We start from the raw sequence: 20,469 nt of genomic DNA on the forward strand, positions 1-20,469 counted from the left end.
TAGAATTAGCCAGTCGTCGAGATAATTGAGGATGCTGACGCCCACTTCCCTTAGCAAGGGCTGCCTCTATGACCTTCGTGAAGATGTGAGGGGACAAGGATAGGCTGAAGGAGAGGACCTTGTACTGCTACGCCCAGCCCTCGAAAGCAAACCATAGGAAGGGTCTGTGTCGAGGTAAAACCGAGACGTGGAAGTACGCATCCTTCAGGTCTACCGCCGCAAACCAATCTTGATGCCAGATGCTTGCTAAAATGTGTTTTTGCATCAGCATCTTGAACAGGAGTCTGTGCAAGGCCTGGTTCAGTACTCGCAGGTCCAAGATTGGCCGCAACCCACCGCCTTTCTTCGGTACAATGAAGTAGGGGCTGTAAAACCCTTTCTTCATCTCGGCCGGAGGGACAGGCTCTATCGCACCCTTCCATAGAAGGGTAGCGATCTCTGCACGCAAGGTAGTGGCGTTCTCACCCTTCACCAAGGTGAAGCAGATGCCGCTGAACCTGGGTGGGCGCCTGGCGAACTGAATCACGTAGCCGAGTCGGACGGTCCAGGTCAGCCATCGCGAAGGGTTGGAAAGCGCGAGCCACGCGTCCAAACTCCGGGCAATGGGGACCAAGGGGATAATCACGTCGGATGTACCGGCGGGTGGGGCCTCACGGAGGGGCAGAGCCTGAGGCACAACGTCAAGGGGGCTCGAACCCCGTGGCCATACTGAGTCCAGAGATATTGAAGCACTTACCTGGCTCCTGATGTCCACCATAAGATTGGTCGAGGAGGGGGAGGAACGTCTTCCCCGCAGTCCGTCGGAACCAACCCGGTGTGGGCATGTTTGTGCCACAGCTGGGCGCACAGGGGCAGGGGGTCCGCCGCTGGAGCGCCAAACCTGCCAAAATGGGATGGTGGACGGCGGTCGTGACAATGATGGTTTTGGGTACCACAGCCTCTTGGGCATGCGGCAAAAAATGAGACAAACGATTCTCCTCCCGGCCATCCACTGGGGGATAGAGTGGTCTGTCTACCAGCTCCGTAGAAGCGGGTCTCCTCATCCCTGGGTCACCCTTCTCAGGGGCGCTTCGAAGCCTTCCTAGGGTTCTTGGCAGCCGACTATGAGACGGGTGGCATCTGCTTCCTGCGGTGGGCTCCACCTCGGGCCCGGGCCACGGTGGTGGGCTGCGGTGGAGCCGGTGCTGTTGCTGCAGGAGGACGCCCTTGGTGACGAGCAGATGGGGTGCGGGGTCTTGAGCCGTGCCGGGGCAGGATGTGTTGAATGGCCTCGTCTGCTGCTTCACTGCCGAGAACTGCTGGGCAAAGTCCTTGATGGTGTCGCCGAACAGGCCAACCTGGGAGATAGGGGTGTCAAGGAACCGTGCCTTGTCAGCCTCTCTCAAGTCGACCAGGTTGAGCCAAAGGTGGTGTTCCTGGACCACCAGGGTGGACAGGTCTTTTAGTGCCTTGGCTTGGTGTACCTGCAGGAGAGCCATGGCGTGCAGGGCGGAGGCGGCTTGTCCAGCAGCACCGTAGGCTTTAGCCATCAGAGACGACGTGAACCTACAGGCCCTGGATGGAAGCTTCGGGCATCCGCGCCAGGTGGTGGCAACAAGTGCACCGCGAGCGCCTTATCCACCTGGGGGATCAACGAATACCCCTTGGCCGTCCCACCATCGAGGGTAGTGAGAGTGGGGGAGCTGAAAGATCGGGACCAGGTAGTAAAAGGTGCCCTCCATGATCTTGTCAGTTCCTCATGCACTTCCGGGAAGAAAGGAACCGGTGTGGGGCGCGGCTGTGAGCAGCGCTCTGGGCCCAGGATTCCACTCTAGCCCGATGCTCGTGGCTGCCCGTGAAAGCATGTCCGTCATCTCCGCGTTGGCCTGAGACTGGGCGACCACACCCAAAGGGGGAAGCCCAGCCGAAGCCTCCGCATCAGAGTGGATGAGCCCGATCTCCGATGCTGCGCTTTCTTACGAAGAAGAAAGGTAAAATGCCTTTCTTACGAAGGCAAGCTGTGACCGCAACGTTGCCATGGTCATGTTCTCGCAATGAGGACAAGACCCATCCACGAACGAAGTCTCTGCGTGGGCAGCGCCCAGACACGTAAGACAGCTATCGTGGCCATCAGAGGCGGAGAGACAACGACTGCAACCAGGAATAACACACAAGCGGAAAGGCATCTTTAAAAAGACGTTCCATGTGTTGCTCTTTTAGAATTGAAAATATACCCTTTTAGAATATACTCTTTTTTTTCTGCCTAAGTGCCTAGGGGCGTTCTCTGCACTCCACGGGTGCAGAGGGGGAGAAGCCGCTGAAATGCACCGTAAATCCAGCAGATGAGGTGAATGAACTCGGCGGATGAATTCAGCTCAGTGAATAGAACCAACTGGCTCCGAAGAGAAAATCTGAATGAGTGGTTGTATACCAGCTCCTTTTATACATGTATGTCCGGGGGAGTGGCATGCAAATTCCACTCGCCAATTCCCATTGGCCTTTTTTCAAAAAGCAGAGGTGTTTGGGGCTCCCAAGTGTGACCCCTAGTGTCACTACATCGATACAACGTCGAGTGAGTGACAGATAGGGAACGATCAATGCCTGTTTGCTCTTCGTCCCAATCATGCTTGGATTTCTTGCTCCCAGGATCTCTTCAGCAAGGATTCAGTGGGACAAACAAACAAACTGTCTTGTTCAGGACAAACTTTATCTGAACTACTTTGGATAGGGCCAATTCACCATCTACTATTCAATTCTGAAATTTAGATCTGTGTGCACAATTTCTCACACCAAAGCAAATTCAAACTACACCAAAATGGACAATTCACACACAACAATATATTTTTTTTTTCTGGTTCTATTAGCGGGAGACACACAGCTTAACCCAGGTCCACACGGCCTCAGCCCACAGACAGATTTAACCGTTGCGCACCTTCTCTGTGTTTACATCAGCATCTCCCGCTAAACGTGTTTTCATGTGCATCTTCCCGAGAACGTAGATGGGGAGAATACGGTGGAGCATGCCACGACTCCCACTCCCCCCTGGGAGTTAGGGGCTGCCGCGGGCCCCAGGGCTTAAGCTCCGGTAAGCCCGTTCGTTAATACGGCCCTGGCAGTAGATACCAAGGCAGCCTGCCTGAACATTGTGGTCCTGACAGTGCCTGCCGTAAGCTATCAAAGAAAGTCCCCACTAATGTAAGAACATTCCAAGCACATGCATTGACTAAACAAAGACAGAACCTAATTTTTAAGACTGTTAACCATGCCAAAGTAGTTTGGGATCCAACAATAAAACCTAAAGGTGTTTTCAGTGGGGCACTTAAACATTAGAAGTCTCGCTCCCAAATGTGATGAAATCAGAATGTTTTTTAACCAGCTCCAACCTTGACTTTTTGTATCTTAGTGAAACATGGTTGCACCATAAAATCTTAACTAGTATGATTCATGTTCCTGGATATAAGTGTTTCAGAAAGGATAGAGCTATGGGTAGAGGAGGGGGCATGTTGATATATATCAAAGACTCGTTTAAGTCTAAGTTAGGGCTGGGAATCAATTCCAAAAAGATGGAATTCTTCAGATCGATTCCTCAGATGAGCCTCATTCAATTTAGCTGTGCTAATTTCCCACTCGCTTGCTCGCTAAACCAAACTGAAAAAGAATGCCGCCAAGATCAACATCCATAGTCTGGTGCTATTTTACTCTGAACGGGACAAAAAATGAAGTAAAATGCCAAATCTGTGACAAAAAAAAATTGTCCAATGATCAAACAACTCAAAGCTGTCCACAAGAAAGAGGTGACAGAGGAGGATCAAGTAAACAACTAGCTAATTTAACGTGTCAATTTACGACAGTAACATAGATAAATTTGAAGGTTTAAAAGACAACCAGAATGACAATGTACTTAAAACAAAAGTTTAGTGGTTCTGCTCAATGAAGCTCTAACATTAGCCAGATTTAGCTAGTCAGGTAAACACAGGATTTTTTTCCCCCAAATCACTGCAAGACTGAAGATAAGGGAGCAACTCCGCCTGCCCAATAAAAGCTAAACCAGACATCAATTGAGCAGCAGTTTGTGGCAAAGATGACTTACACTGGTAAGTCTTTTTATTCCAGTTATGTAGGCCAATGTGTGCTAACATTAACTAGCCAATTATAATTGCTTCTCTGATTTTAAAATCAGTACAGTAGACAACCCAGTGCAATTAGAGTACTGTATCTTAAAAAAAAAAAAAAAAAACAAAAAAAAACAAGCTGACCTAAAATCATGTGGTAAGTAACCTCTAAATTAACAGGTATAATTTAAGACAGAAATATTACTTAACATCACTAAATCAATACATAAGGTTACACCATCCAAACTAATTTCAATGGTTAGATCAATTAGAAATAGCCCATATTACCTAAGCACATATGTTTGTTAAAACATTCCATGATAGATTGTCTGATGTATGGCAATGGTGCTGCAGTAACTTGACCCTCAGGGGTGTAGCAGTCATTTTAAAAGTGGGGTTGACACAGCTGTCAGTAGGTGGCTCGCACAGACCCAACTCTTACAGTGCAGTATTAATATATTACAGTATATATAAATATATAATAAGATATAAGTATTATATTAATATATACATATTATATACTTTTAATATTTGTAGTGTTTTAAAGATTCAAGCATTGCGAAATAATTAGCTGCAAAAAGAAAGGACATCTTGTGGAGCACTTGCTTCTGTTTCATACATGATAATAAAAGACTGAGCACAAGCTGGTCCTGAATAAATGATTTAATCAATTACAATGATGACAACTCTGCATGTGCACAATTTTATTTATTACTCTGTGCATTGTGGGATTTAAATGTATCCAAGTGGCTCGAGTGTTTTGACTACGTCCTCCAAAATTCGTTCAGATCCATTTAAAGATTCAGTAACCATTTCTGGTGATGCCAGAAGGTGGTGACATATAATGAGTTAGTCACTGAATCAACAATCAAAAGAAAATGTTAATCCTTTAAAATTTGTATGTCTACAGACCTACAAAGAGACTTCAGTGGAGGGTTTAAGCATTACACAAACAAAGCAAATCTATAATTTCCCTACAGTTTGTGAGCTGCTGAGCATGGCTGTTATCAAAATACAACAATAATAATCTTATATTATTATGAGTTTCATGTATACAAAAGTGTGTCTACATATCTATTCACTTCAGTAAAATGCCTAAGTGTTCTAAGAACACAGTAGATCTATCTTTTTTCTTACAGTTTATCGACTGCACACCAACATAAGGTAAAAAACAGGAGCTTATATTAAAAATAGCTTTACATATTTAACACAGATCTAATAATCTGCTTAAATTGGCAAAAACACCCGATCAAACTATTACCTCACAAAGATAATGTAAAAAAAAAAATAACTTAATAAAGACTCATGCGCTGATACAAACTCCACTTACATTGTGTGCTTAAAAGAAGGATTGTCCTTTGTTTTTTTTTTTTGTTTTTTTGTTTGTTTTTTGCAGTGCATTTCATAAAACCATTCATGAACACTGGCAACTAAAATTGTATTGTCATAATGCAAAACACGGTAACACTTTAAAATAAGGTTGTATTTGTGAGTTTGTTAACTAATGTTGTCTAATATTTATAGTAAACAATACTTTTACAGCATTTATTAATCTTGCTTAATGTTAATTTCTATATTTTTACATTAAACGTTGTATATGTTAACAGAAGTTAATGCAATATGAACTAATATGAACACTGAATTATAGTATTTTGATAAATTAACATTAAAGGTGTTGTAAGTGATTTTAGCCATTTTAGAATTTCAGCAAGATGAGCCATTGGATTAGCCACGCCCCCTCTTTCCAAAACCCCGTGCTCCAAAAATACCAAATGAGCAATGTGGCAAAAAAATGGCATTAAGCCTCAATTTGCTTCAATTACAGAACTATGAGAACGTGCAAAATGATTGACAGGCCAAAAGCGTCAGAGACCGCAGCCCATGGACACATTTTTATTAGCTGTTTACATAGCCTACGAGCTGTCTCAGAGACACGTGAGATATCTCACGGCACTTATTTCATTAATATCTTTCAGGTAGTAGGTACATTTTGTACATACAGTGCATCTGGAAAGTATTCACAGCGCTTCACTTTTTCCACATTTTGTTATGTTACAGCCTTATTCCAAAATGGATTAAATTCATTATTTTCCTCAAAATTCTACAAATAATACCCCATAATGACAACGTGAAAGTAGTTTGTTTGAAATCTTTGCAAATTTATTAAAAATAAAAAAATGGAACAAATCACATGTACATAAGTATTCACAGCCTTTGCTCAATACTTTGTTGAAGCATCTTTGTTACCAATTACAGCCTCAAGTCGTTTTGAGTATGATGCTACAAGCTTGGCACACCTATTTTTGGGCAGTTTCTCCCATTCTTCTTTGCAGGACCTCTCAAGTTCCATCAGGTTGGATGGGGAGTGTCGGTGCACAGCCATTTTCAGATCTCTCCAGAGATGTTCAATCGGGTTCAAGTCTGGGCTCTGGCTGGGCCACTCAAGGACATTCACAGAGTTGTCCCGGAGCCACTCCTTTTTATCTTGGCTGTGTGCTTAGGGTCGTTGTCCTGTTGGAAGATGAACTTTCGCCCCAGTCTGAGGTCCAGAGCGCTCTGGAGCAGGTTTTCATCAAGGATGTCTCTGTACATTGCTGCATTCATCTTTCCCTCTATCCTGACTAGTCTCCCAGTTCCTGCCGCTGAAAAACATCCCCACAGCATGATGCTGCCACCACCATGCTTCACTGTAAGGATGGTATTGGCCAGGTGATGAATGGTGCCTGGTTTCCTCCAGATATGACGCTTGCCATTGAGGCCAAAGAGTTCAATCTTTGTTTCTCATGGTCTGAGAGTCCTTCAGGTGCCTTTTGGCAAACTCCAGGCAGGCTGTCATGTGCCTTTTACTGAGGAGTGGCTTCCGTCTGGCCACTCTACCATACAGGCCTGATTGGTAGAGTGCTGCAGAGATGGTTGTTCTTCTGGAAGGTTCTCCTCTCTCCACAGAGAAATGCTGGAGCTCTGTCAGAGTGACCATCGGGTTCTTGGTCACCTCCTTGACTAAGGCCCTTCTCCCCTGATTGCTCAGTTTGGCCGGGTGGCCAGCTCTAGGAAGAGTCCTGGTGGTTCCAAACTTCTTCCATTTATGGATGATGGAGGCCACTGTGCTCATTGGGACCTTCAATGCTGCAGAAATTTTTCTGTACCCTTCCCCAGATCTGAGCCTCGATACAATCCTGTCTCGGAGGTCTACAGGCAATTCTGTGGACTTCATGGCTTGGTTTGTGCTCTGACATGCACTGTTAACTGTGGGACCTTATATAGACAGGTGTGTGCCTTTCCAAATCATGTCCAATCAACTGAATTTACCACAGGTGGACTCCAATCAAGTTGTAGAAACATCTCAAGGATGATCAGTGGAAACAGGATGCACCTGTGCTCAATTTTGAGTGTCATGGCAAAGGCTGTGAATACTTATGTACATATGATTTTTTTTCGTTTTTCTTTTTAATAAATTTGCAAAGATTTCAAACAAACTTCTTTCACGTTGTCATTATGGGGTATTGTTTGTAGAATTTTGAGGAAAATAATGAATTTAATCAGTTTTGGAATAAGGCTGTAACATAACAAAATGTGGAAAAAGTGAAGCGCTGTGAATACTTTCCGGATGCACTGTACCTTTCCATGAAAAAATCGCTTACAGCACCTTTAAGCAAGATTAATAAATGTTGTGAAAAATCATTGTTCATTATTAGTTCTACAGCATTAATTAATGTTAATGAACAGAACATTATTGTTAAGTGCTACGCAAAAACCTTTATTATTTTAAAATAATAATAATAAAATCATTATAATTATAAAAGTGAAAAAATATGATTTTATTACAATAAATTATAAAATAATACACTGAAAACAATTGCAATGTGCTCATATATATGTGCTACATGTAAAATAAATCATTTCAAATAATTCATGAGCACTGGTGACTTCATAATCACAAGCATGGAGTGTTTATTGTAATTATAAGCATTTCTCATTGTCTTGAGCAGTGATGATGTCATCATTCTTCCTCTAAACCTTTAGGGACTTTTAGGCAGTGAACCAGAGACTTCAGACTTCCTCTTTCCATAAATACTGCTGCCCAATTTCCACATATACTGAGTACTGTCCTCTCTTAAAGCTGCATTACGTACTGTAACTTTGTGCTGTCTTGCAACATCTGTGGTTGAAACTTAAAATTGCAAGCAATTTGCGGAAGAATACATTATGTCAGTCGTGTTTCAGTACTGCTCTTCTGGCGGATGAATCTCATGATTTGAGCTTACCTTGACATCGCCTGTGTGATAATGACTTGGAGATATTCAGAGCGGTACTCATAACGTGCTATTTTCATGTTGATATAATGTTATATGATTAAACATTTAAAACTGAAATATTACTTGCTTTGATGAAGATAAACAACACTCATATTCACATATTTTGAATGAATGAATTTTACACTTATAGCGCTTTTCTGACACTACGCTCAAAGCGCTTTTACATAGAGAACAGGGGACTCAGTCACCTCAGTCACTACCAGTATATTTTAATATAGTTTATCAAGTGTTTTATCTACTATTAATGTTTGTATTGTACTACACATCAATTTAAGAGGTGAAACTCGTAATATGACTGATACAAGTTCAATGAAGACTTTATTATTTTTATATTATATTGTACAGCCTCAGTTGATAATGCAAGTGAACTGTAATACTACAACAGTATGTCTATGAATGCACACAATAACACAGTAAACTAAAAACGAGGATTCAATAATGTTAGGGATAAAATATACTTTTTTTTTTTATTTTCTCCCCTTTTTCTCCCAATTTGGAATCACCAAAGCTCTAAGTCCATGTGGTGGCGTAGTGACTCGCCTCAATCCAGGTTGCAGAGGACGAATCTCAGCTGCTTCCACATTTGAGACCGTCAACCCGCGTATCTTATCACGTGGCTTGTTGAGCACGTTACAGCGGAGATATAGCATGTGTGGAGGCTTCACGCCATCCACCGCGGCATCCATGCACAACTCACCACGTACCCCACCGAGAGCGAACCACATTATAGTGATCATGAAGAGGGTGCCCTGTGTGACTCTACCCTCCGTAGCAATCGGGCCAATTTGGTTGCTTAGGATACCCGGCTTGAGTCACTCAGCACACCCTGAGATTTGAACTAGCGAACTCCAGAGGTGGTAGCCAGGGTCTTTACCACTGTGCTACCCAGGCCCCCTAAAATATACTTTATTAAACATGAAAATAATATGCTTAAAAATGCAATATAACAGTTAACAGTCAATTTCAGAAGTCATAAATATTAGTAAACATGTCACAGTATCTCCCCTGGCAACGTAGCTACATTGTGATTGGTTAACACACAAGTAATGTTCAATTCATACAAGCGTGACAAGCAATATAAGCTTCAACAACCCTAACAGACAACATATCCAAGCATTACAGCAGGTAAACAACTTCGCCAAACGGATACAGATTGTTGAGAAGCGGTCCGGAACTGTGTGAGTGTGACTGAACTGAACTGTAGTTTCTTCTTTTTAACAGCTACTCGCAAACTAAAACAGTGCATTACCAGCATCTACTGTTTACATGGGAACGAGAGAGCCAGCTCTTCTTTCCTACGTCCACGGACATGATGTAATGATGCAAGGATGTACTGTATGTCATAAGTGAGCGATTTCACACCAAATCGAATCCGAAAGCTCAAAATACAAATAATTTGTATAGACTTACCGTAGTGAATCGGGGTATGGTAAGAACATTGTTTTGAACACTGATTGTTTATGCACTCAATCAATAATGGCAATTTGGTCATTTTTAACCAAAACATCTTACATAATGCAGCTTTAAGAAATGTTGCATAATGTCAAACAGCTGCTTCATTATATAATGTGTGAGGGTAAGTTTAGCCCAAATCTGCCAAAGTTTTGGTTCCTTTATGGTACTTTCAACAGAAATAACTGGTTTATCGAATTCAATGACATACACTTTTAATTGCAACTTAGAGGTGAAGTATTATTTATTTATTTCTTGAGTTTGTGCTGGGATTGTCTATTTTTTGACCAATGGAAGACAGGGGGAGTACAACAGGGCTTAAGGCCCCCGGGGTAAAAGTAAAAGTAAACATTTTTAATCAAAACAATCTTCAGTTATTATTTCTTTTCACACAAATTATGTTGGTCCATCAAAATTCAATAAAAAACATTTATTTTTTCAATCTTGATACACTTTGTGACCAGAAAAGGGCAAAAAAAACAAAAACTTGCTACCACAAACAGACAAACAAAAAAACAAAAACTTACTGGTTTCGATTGCAATGCAACTGACAGCTTCCTCTTTCATCTATGCAGGGCATTTAGTTGCATGTCTGTGCATTTCCTTTTCTGTACAGTCAGTTTTACCAGGGATCTGAAATCATGAACTATGAAGCTTGATCCTCACACAAGTATATTGCAGTCAAGATATACTCTAATCAGTTTATGCATTCGAGATGGCACAAACTCATGCTAGAATTTGAAGTTGGATTTAATTATTGTTAATTGGCTGAATCTCACGAAACCTATCAAGAATATTCCTGGGTCATATTTGACCAAAAGTCAAAAGAAACAAAACAAGGAGTTTTATTTTACTAAAAGAAAAAGCATATTTTTTAGGACCTTTAAGATATTTGGTAACACTTTACAATAAGATTGTATTTGTTAATATTTGTTAATGCATTAGGTATTACATACTAACAATGAACAGTATTTATTTAAAGCATTTTTAAATCTTGGTTAATGTTAATTTATGAAAACATAATTGTTAATTTTTTTGTTCATGTTAGTTCAGATTGTATTACCTAATGTTGTTAACTATGTTGATAATATAACTTTTAATTAATTTATTTTTTATTTTATCCCCTTTTCTCCCCAATTTGGAATTCCCAATTTTCCAATGTGCTCTAAGTCCTCGTGGTGGCGTAGAGACTCGCCTCAATTCGGATGGTGGAGGACGAATCTCAGTTGCCTCCGCGTCTGAGACCATCAATCCATGCATCTTATCACGTGACCACGTTACCGCGGAGACCTAGCACATGTGGAGGCTTCACGCTATTTTCCGTGGCAACCACGCACAACTCACCATGCGCCCCACTGAGAGTGAGAACCACATTATACGGACCACAAGAAGGTTAACCTAACCTGACTCTATCCACCCTAGCAACCGGGCCAGTTGGTTGTTTAGGAAGCCTGATTGGAGTCACTCAGCACGCCCTGGATTTGAACTTGCGACTCCAGTGGTGGTATTCAGCATCTTTACTTGCTGAGCTACCCAGGCCCCTATAACTTTTCATTTTAATATTAATTTAGATTATTACATTACACATAATTATTTATTTTGATAATGTGTTAATATATGTTGAAATTAACGTTAACCAACATTAATAAATGCTGTAAAATTGCTGTTCATTGTTAGCTAATGTAGAACCAGATTGTTTTGTATTGTGACATTCTAGATAATTGCACACATTTTCATGAGATACAACCAATTAACAACCTGGAGTCGCGAGTTCGAATCCCAGGGTGTGCTGAGTGACTCCAGCCAGGTCTCCTAAGCAACCAAATTGGCCCAGTTGCTAGGGAGGGTAGAGTCACATGGGGTAACCTCCTCATGGTAGCTATAATGTGGTTCTCGCTCTCAGTGAGGCGTGTGGTGAGTTGTGCATGGATGCCGCAGAGAATAGCGTGAAGCCTCCACACGCACTACATCTCCACGGTAACACGCTCAACAAGCCACGTGATAAGATGCACGGATTGACTGTCTCAGACGCGGAGGCAACTGAGATTCATCCCCCGCCACCCGGATTGAAGCAAGTCACTACGCCACCACGAGGACTTAGAGCGCATTGGGAATTGGGCATTCCAAATTGGGGAGAAAATTGGAGAAAATATTTTTTTTAAAAAAGGATAAAATGCTCATTCCTAAATAAGATAACAATTTAAAGACTTTTAATGCAAAAACTTTTATTGAAAAAATTATTTACAAGCAACAACAAAAGTCCTTCATAAGGTACAATTAATATCACACAATATGTTAGACATTAAACTATTGATGTATTTTACAATTTCTTTATAAAAAACTGAAAAATAGACATTTTTACAATAATTCTTCATAAAAAAATTAAATAAAAATAAACTTGCAATGTGCTATTTATATTAACTTAGTAATCATGGATATTTATTAAAATAAAACATCCTCTGAGAAGTAAAAAATTCTTCCAGACCATCACAAAAAAATTACAAAGACACTGTAAATCCTATTTCAAGACCTGTCATTAGGTGGGGAAAAAATAATGCAACATTTTTTTCTACAGCTTAATTTCCTTGTGTCATCCATTTTGATGGTCAGTGGAAACCGAGATAATGGTTAAATGCCATCTCTCCAGGTGTTCAGCTGCACGTGCTCTCTCCTCTCCGATCACGTCATGTCACATCTCTGTCAGGCAGATAAGATTATGACAGCTCAGGTCAGAGGAGTAAGATATCATGGATTTACATGCTAAAAGCGTGAGCTGCTGTCTGGGGAGTTATGATTCATGAGTGTCACTCCACTGAGAGCAGACCAAGCTGGGAGTGAAAGGTGTTAAACCGCTGGCCTTTTGCTGTTAATTTAACATCAAACATAATAACGCTATGAGATATATTTCATGTATTTGTCTTATTCCACAATAGATTCACATGGTTATCTGCACAAGGTTTTGCTTTTCTATCTTTGGGCCCGATGTTGTGTTTAAAACAACATGTCTTCATTTTTATAAATGGTTTTTGGTTTGTAATGGTGATGGACAGGTTTGACTTGTTAGATTTATTTACTATAGAGCAAGCTCCTCTACATTAGCTACTATAATGTGATAACAAAACAACTTTGCTTTTAAGGCCAGAAACATACGCTTCACAAGTATATAAATGCAAAGACTTCTAGCTACTTTAGTTTGATTTCACATGTCATCCTGATACTAAATGTGTCCCAATGCAATTCATAATGGAAAGTAGGTACGTGTTTCATTCTCAGCATTGCCACAAGGGGCGCTATAGCGGACATTAGCATAAACTGTCTTTTTCTACGGTAAGTTTTCTTTTTCAGGTAAACTACTGTCATGGACAGCTACAGTTTGAAGAGATCTTGCTGAGCAGGTAAGTTAAAGCTTGTTAAACTATCTACATGTTTAAAGGTGCACTCAGTAACTTTTGTCTTTGTGTCATCCTGGACTTACACTGACCCCTAGCGGCTTGGATGCAGCATCATTTAAAATCAATAGTTTTCAGTTTTAGATGCCATTGTAGAAATGTAGTATTCACAGTCAGCCATGATTATTTAAATCAATGAGTGAAAGTGTCCAATAACAGGACGGTTACTGAGAATAAGCGAGTAGTATTCGGCTGGTCATGTGATTCTAACATGGCAGCCCCCATGTGCGGACCCTCTCCACATAGAATAAAACAGCTTTTATAAGGTTACTGATATGAATGTCTTTACTTTAATGTAAGTGGTCATGATTTCCTACATATATTATATAAGAGATAAACTTTTTTAATGAAGAAAAAAATTACTGAGTGTACCTTAAAAGCTAGCTTTCTGAACAATAACACATCTAGTTCAATGGAACATAAATTTGACGGTAACTCTATCGCCCCCTTGAGTACTTAGGTTTGTTACTGGTACAACAACGCAAAAACGCATGTTAAAGGTAATTTTTTTAAGTTCAAAAACTTTCTCCTATCTCAACTTCAAATGCGGCAACAACTCGTAGCCATTCGTAGGTTGATTTTCCTGAAAAGTGAAAATTTTGTGCCTCTCTGAAAACATTGCCATTTGTTTGAACATCCTGACTAGCCTGACATAGCAACATTCGCTCAACCAATGGTGTGAGTCTAGGGCGGGACCATCCGTTTGAAACCTGTTCAAAAATAGTCCTTATATTTGCAATTGTGTTTGGTTATATGCCGATTATGTCGCAGAAATTACACACTTCACCATTTTAAGTATGTACAACAGGACTGTGTGCTTGCTTGTGTCCAAGCATTTTCGTCTGCATTTGCGTACTCACATAGAAATTTTTCTGGCCTCACTGTACACACTTGTTGTGTTTGGATCCGAATGAACCAATTATCCTATGCCACATAATTGATATGCCACAATATGCTTTTAAAACAGCCTGATTCCATGAAAATTATGTGTCCACATGTTTTGCAAAATGATAGTACGTGGTTCATTAAATGTTTCACGGCAGTTCCGAGGTGAAATGTCCACTGAGTGGTGCTAAAAGTGAGTGAAATGTTCTCCTAAACAGATGAGGTTTTTAAGGTTAATGCTCTATCGAGTTTTAAATCAACATCCCAACTCCAAACCTAAAACCTAAACCTACCTGATAGTGTCATAAAAGCAAATGTGAGATGAAAAGGCAGTTTAGAATGAAAAGGAGATTTAGCAATTGCTGAAGCAACCACGTCATTTTGTGGTGCTTTTATGACAGTTTTGGCTCACGTGTCGGCTCGCGTGCTCTTCAGGTCTCATGGTCCTTTGTATTGCAAGTGCAACACTCTCAGTTGAGCCACTCTGCAATTTGATAGCACTCGAACAAGCTTCTAGATATAGTTGGTTATGTAATGCAAACATTAAAATGTATTGCCTTACAAGTCATGAAGGTGTTTTGATGTCATATGATAGCAATGTGTGATGAACAGGGCTTAAAGTAAGTGATTCGTGGGAAAGTGAATAAAAGTCATTGTTGTTGTTGCGTCTCTAGTGTTCATTTCACCAGGAAACTGCTGCTATATGTACAAAGAGCTATGTAAAAATCATTCATCAAAAATGTAACATGATTCTATGAGATCAGGTTGTGCAGTTTGCAACTACTTTGCAGTTAAATGCCTTAAATGTGACCAACCATCAAACTGTTTTCATACCTGCAAGCTCCCTATCCAGGTTTTCAATGAAGCTCTGTAGGTCACTGGTGTCCCCAAGCCTGGCTAAAAGGAGCGGAGAGAGAGAAAGAGCAGATGTGAGCACAGTGGAATGCTTCAGACTACGTGGAAATGCAGTTAAGTTCAATGGCATTTCCTGTGGAACACTTCTACCAGAACGAAATGTGACCTCTCGATCGGAATTACGCAAGGCAAAACAATAGAGGGGGAAATCCCTAAAAGCATACTTTCAACAGATCTTAATATATAATTCCCATGATAGTGAAAACTACAGGTCATCTCAGTTTGCCTAATACATATGGTTCACCATCATATTCCATTCCATGTCAGCTGTACAAAAACAGCTATACTGATATGAATTCATATTCAGTTCCACTGTGTCCATGCTTATCATGCATGCTGTTGCCAAATATACAGCATCATAGCAGTACAATCTACAAACACAGACTACAACAAGATGGGTAGATATAGCACAAAGGGGTTAGACTCATCTGGAGCAAATGCAACTGAGTTAAAACTATAGTCTTGTTTAGACAATCAGGTGGGAGCCATTATGCTAATACCTTTAGAAGCGGTGGTCATGCCTGTGAAGTTGAGCTCCTCTTCACTGGCATTCAAACTGTTTCCCAGTGATGTCTCACTGCCTGTAAAAGACACAAAGCATTAATGTGTGTCTCATACATGTGAATGCACTACAGGGGGGTTGCAGTACACAAAGCTTTATTAAAGACACTGAAATCAAAGTCTAACTAATCTCTATTCTTTCGCATAATCTATTTAAGGTTCTGTATATCAAAACCAAGAGAGAGATGTCAATCACACAAGGGCAGGGGGGCATGTCTGCAGTCTTTGTGGGGAGCAAATGTGACCTTCTCCATCATTTTGAGTCACGCTGACCCAGAAACACATGTTGAGTTTTATGCACTAATGTAAAAAAGAAAGTCTCAGTTTACTTTTGATAGAATTATTATGTTTCTACTGCAAACCAACGGAGATAATAATTTAAATGCTTTCATTTTTACTAAACTTAAAATGCTCAAGTCAAAATGCGTTTCTGGGTCAAAGTGACTCAAAATGACGGAGCAGGTCACAAAAGTCCCCATGTGAAGAGTAAAACCTGAAATGACCTACACTGAGGAAGCAGCTTTACAAAGGGACTAAATTGTTAATTAAATAAATGTGTTGATTAAAGTAAAGACTATTCTTTTAAATTATTAAGGCTTAGGGTTTGGGGTAGGGTATGGAAAATATAATTTTTTTTATTATTATTATTTATTTATTTTATGTTTGTTTGATCCTGTAATCCTAGGATGCAGTATATAAAGTTTTCTTTTTATAAAGAAATGTACCTGCAAATTATCCTTCTTTACAATGCAGTGATATAAGGAAATATCTGGAAATCATTTTGAAAGTCTTGTGTGTGTATATATATATCCAAAAATAAAATAAGCATCCTCTTAATACTGTATGTCTGGTATGCAAGTACTTTTAAAATGTACTATTCATTATAATTAAGTATTCATAACAATGTTATAGCCCTAGGATAGTTAGATTGTAATGGATATGTTCTTACAGTAATCTGAATCTTCTCCATCACTCAGTCCCGTGCGTCTCTTCACATCTCTCAGCACATTTTCACAGGTGTGAGGTGTGCTCAACTCCTTCACTACATCATTAAATTCCTGCAGCAAGTCTCCGAGCTCCAAATCCAACTCTGATACAATTCATATCTTCCATTAGAATTACACAGCCAAGACAGACAAATCATTTTAAACTAATTAAGATGTATAAACCTAAATTATATGCTTTTACAAAAACAAATTACATGAGATTTTGAAAAGAAACCTACCTGAACAATTTGGTGTAGACATGCTCTGAATGGTTCTTTGAATATAGTGCTACAAACTGTGAATGCGATGTGTTCTCATCACTGATCTATGTACTGATCTATATATAGATCAGTGGTTCTCATACATATTTATATTGACTCCTCCCACATCATTGCGCGTCGGCCAATCGGGACACAGTTTGGCCTCCGTGGTTACAGTAAAGTCTGGAGCGGGCAAGAGAAGCAACTTTCCCCAGACGTCTGTACGCATGACGTCACATGCGGAACGAGGGAAATATATTTTCCGACCGCTGTAGTCTCGTTTAGTGATTGCTTAAGGCAAAGTTAAAGCACTAAAATAACTGACTCAATACAACGAATTCTTTAAGCTCTAATTACCTTGTTTTTCTCCTTTGCCTGAATAATTAACATTAAATAGACTTGACTCTACCCTTACAAAAAATGACCATGGTAACCATAGTTTCGGACAAATTAGCAACCATAGTTACTACAGATATTGTTTAAACCACAGTATATTAATATGGTATCCCCAACAAACAAACAAGCTTTCAGAATCTTTGTCATTTCGTTTAATTTCTTTTTTTTAATTATTATTATTTATTACAGTTGTGGTCAATGTTACCATAGTTGTAGTAAAACTATGGTGTTTGGGCCCAAACTATGGTCATATATATATATATATATATATATGCCAAAAGTTTGGAATAATGTACAGATTTTGCTCTTATGGAAAGAAATTGTTACTTTTATTCACCAAAGTGGCATTCAACTGATCACAATGTATAGTCAGGACATTAATAACATGAAAAATTACTATTACAATTTGAAGAAAAAAAAATCAGAACTTCTTAAACTACTTCAAAGAGTTCTCATCAAAAAATCCTCCATGTGCAGCAATGACAGCTTTGCAGATCCTTGGCATTCTAGCTGTTAGTTTGTCCAGATACTCAGATGACATTTCACCCCACACTTCCTGTAGCACTTGCCATAGATGTGGCTGTCTTGTCGGGCACTTCTCACACACCTTACAGTCTAGCTGATCCCACAGAAGCTCAATGGGGTTAAGATTCATAACACTCTTTTCCAATTATCTGTTGTCCAGTGTCTGTGTTTCTTTGCCCACTCTAACCTTTTCTTTTTGTTTTTCTGTTTCAAAAGTGGCTTTTTCTTTGCAATTCTTCCCATAAGGCCTGCACCCCTGAGTCTTCTCTTTACTGTTGTACATGAAACTGGTGTTGAGCGGGTAGAATTCAATGAAGCTGTCAGCTGAGGACATGTGAGGCATCTATTTCTCAAACTAGAGACTCTGATGTACTTATCCTCTTGTTTAGTTGTACATCTGGCCTTCCACATCTCTTTCTGTCCTTGTTTGAGCCAGTTGTCCTTTGTCTTTGAAGACTGTAGTGTACACCTTTGTATGAAATCTTCAGTTTTTTGGCAATTCCAAGCATTGAATAGCCTTCATTCCTCAAAACAATGATTGACTGATGAGTTTCCAGAGAAAGCTGTTTCTTTTTTGCCATTTTTGACCTAATATTGACCTTAAGACATGCCAGTCTATTGCATACTGTGCAACTCAACAACAAGCATGATGTTAATCTTCATTTAACAAACCAAATAGCTTTCAACTGTGTTTGATATAATGGCAAGTCATTTTCTAGTACCAAATTAGCAATTTAGCACAATTACTCAAGGATAAGGTGTTGGAGTGATGGGTGCTGGAAATGGGGTCTGTCTAGATTTGATCAAAAATTACTTTTTCAAATAGTGATGGTGCTGTTTTTTACATCAGTAATGTCCTGACTATACTTTGTGATCAGTTGAATGCCACTTTGGTGAATTAAAGCACCAATTTCGTTCTAAAACAGCAAAACTGTGCATTATTCCAAACTTTTGGCCACCAGTGTATATTTATATATATGTATATGAGGATACAATGGGGTAAAAGTCTTCTTTGGTTTTATTTTCTCTCAAAACACTAAATAGCAACAAAAACTACCACAGCACTTTCCTAAACACGTTTGTCACTATACACAGCAAAATGTCCCTGATCCATGAGACCTTTGCGTGTGGTGTCTAAAGTTTTATTCTGAGGCAATTTGATCTCATTTTTAATATTTTATTTTAAATGTTGCAAATTTATGTAGCTAATGAGAATAGCTGAAATTATCACATCTATTTTGAGACAAAATACTTATTTATCATTTGTATATGTGTTCAAGGTCATTAAAACAAAAGTTTCTTAATAACTGTCCAATAAGTGTAAGGATAGTATTTGGGATAAAAAGCCCCCCTGTTGCAGGTGCTAAAGGCCCTTTTAAAACACTTTGTTTTTTTTAAGTGGGGTGAATAGATCTGAAAAAAATTTCAAAGTGGGCTCACATTGACTGATCCAATCATAATGGAGGTTAATTTGTTCATAGAATACCTGAGATGTTATAAAATGCCAGATGTGATTGAAATTAATAGGAAATCAAGCACCATTTTCTGAAGTAGTTATTTTGAGTAAGCATATCTTAATTTGTTACTCAAAAAAGCATCTTGCTGTCTCAAAATTATTTGCATTAGTTGACAAATTTTGCACTATAACTTTTGCCCCTATATCTACACAATATCACTATAAACCAAGTGTGGGGTAAAAGGCTCCTTCAGCATCTTTTAATTTATTTATTTTTTTACTCAATTTAAATCAAAACACCTTTTCGTTATTATTTATTTTCACACAAATTATGTTGCTCCATCAATATTCAATTAAAATAAATACATTTTAATAAAAAGAGAAATAAAGCTAATTTTCCTTAAGGTGTGCCTTTAGCCCCGTTGTACCCTATATACTGTATATATATACACACACAAACACACACAGTATACCGTATATTTATAAAGTAATATCATGGCACATTTTTATTATTATTTACTTTTTTGTGTTAGTGTGGTGTCAGTCAGTGTTTTGTTCTGTATGTTCTAAAAAAAAAAAAAATAACAATAAAAAAAACTAATTTCACTCTGACTTACAGAATGATAATGGAGTAAAACAGAAGTGTGGCTTCGGTGAAATATGAGACCCATTTAGATAAGTGTGGTGTAGTACCACATTCTCCCTCAACAGGGGGAGTTGTACCACAGGAGACATGAGCCAAATTTCATCAACAATAGATCAATAATTAGGTAACACTTTACAATAAGGTTCAATTCGTTAACATTAGTTAATGCATTAGGTATCACGAACTAACAATGAACGATATAGCCCTTTTTGTCACAGCATTTATTAACCTTTTTAACGCTAGTTAATACAAACAGGCTACAATTGTTAATTGTTAGTTCATGTCAGTTCATAGTGCATTAAACCTTTAATCTCTGAAGGTGTTTTTAAAGAATTCCTGTTTCAGTGGCATACCCAAAATTAAAAGCTTATTACTCAAAAAAACAAAAAAACAAAAAGGAGAGTCAAGTGTTTGCTATCATTGTAAAGAAAAAAAAATAAAGAAAAATAAAAATATATATATATTTTTTAATGATATAGATTATGATACATTCTGAGACTCTCAGCCTAAGAAACTGCTGAAAAATCACAC

The 20,469-nt window shown here is 39.2% G+C and overlaps 1 protein-coding gene across 1 annotated transcript; it reads right to left on the reverse strand.

The window, feature by feature from the left end:
• Nucleotides 1-12,103: 12,103 nt before the first annotated feature.
• si:dkey-27i16.2 (regulator of cell cycle RGCC-like) lies at nucleotides 12,104-17,034 on the reverse strand. Its single transcript, XM_051649474.1, has 5 exons — nucleotides 16,895-17,034; nucleotides 16,619-16,759; nucleotides 15,609-15,689; nucleotides 15,028-15,090; nucleotides 12,104-12,556 (listed from the first exon to the last, which is right to left on the reverse strand). The coding sequence occupies exons 1-5, from the start codon at nucleotides 16,914-16,916 to the stop codon at nucleotides 12,549-12,551; spliced, it is 315 nt and encodes a 104-aa protein (XP_051505434.1). The 5' UTR covers nucleotides 16,917-17,034; the 3' UTR covers nucleotides 12,104-12,548.
• Nucleotides 17,035-20,469: the final 3,435 nt, after the last annotated feature.

This window comes from Myxocyprinus asiaticus, chromosome 22 (assembly GCF_019703515.2).
Source record: "Myxocyprinus asiaticus isolate MX2 ecotype Aquarium Trade chromosome 22, UBuf_Myxa_2, whole genome shotgun sequence".
Classification (NCBI taxonomy): Eukaryota; Metazoa; Chordata; class Actinopteri; order Cypriniformes; family Catostomidae; genus Myxocyprinus; species Myxocyprinus asiaticus.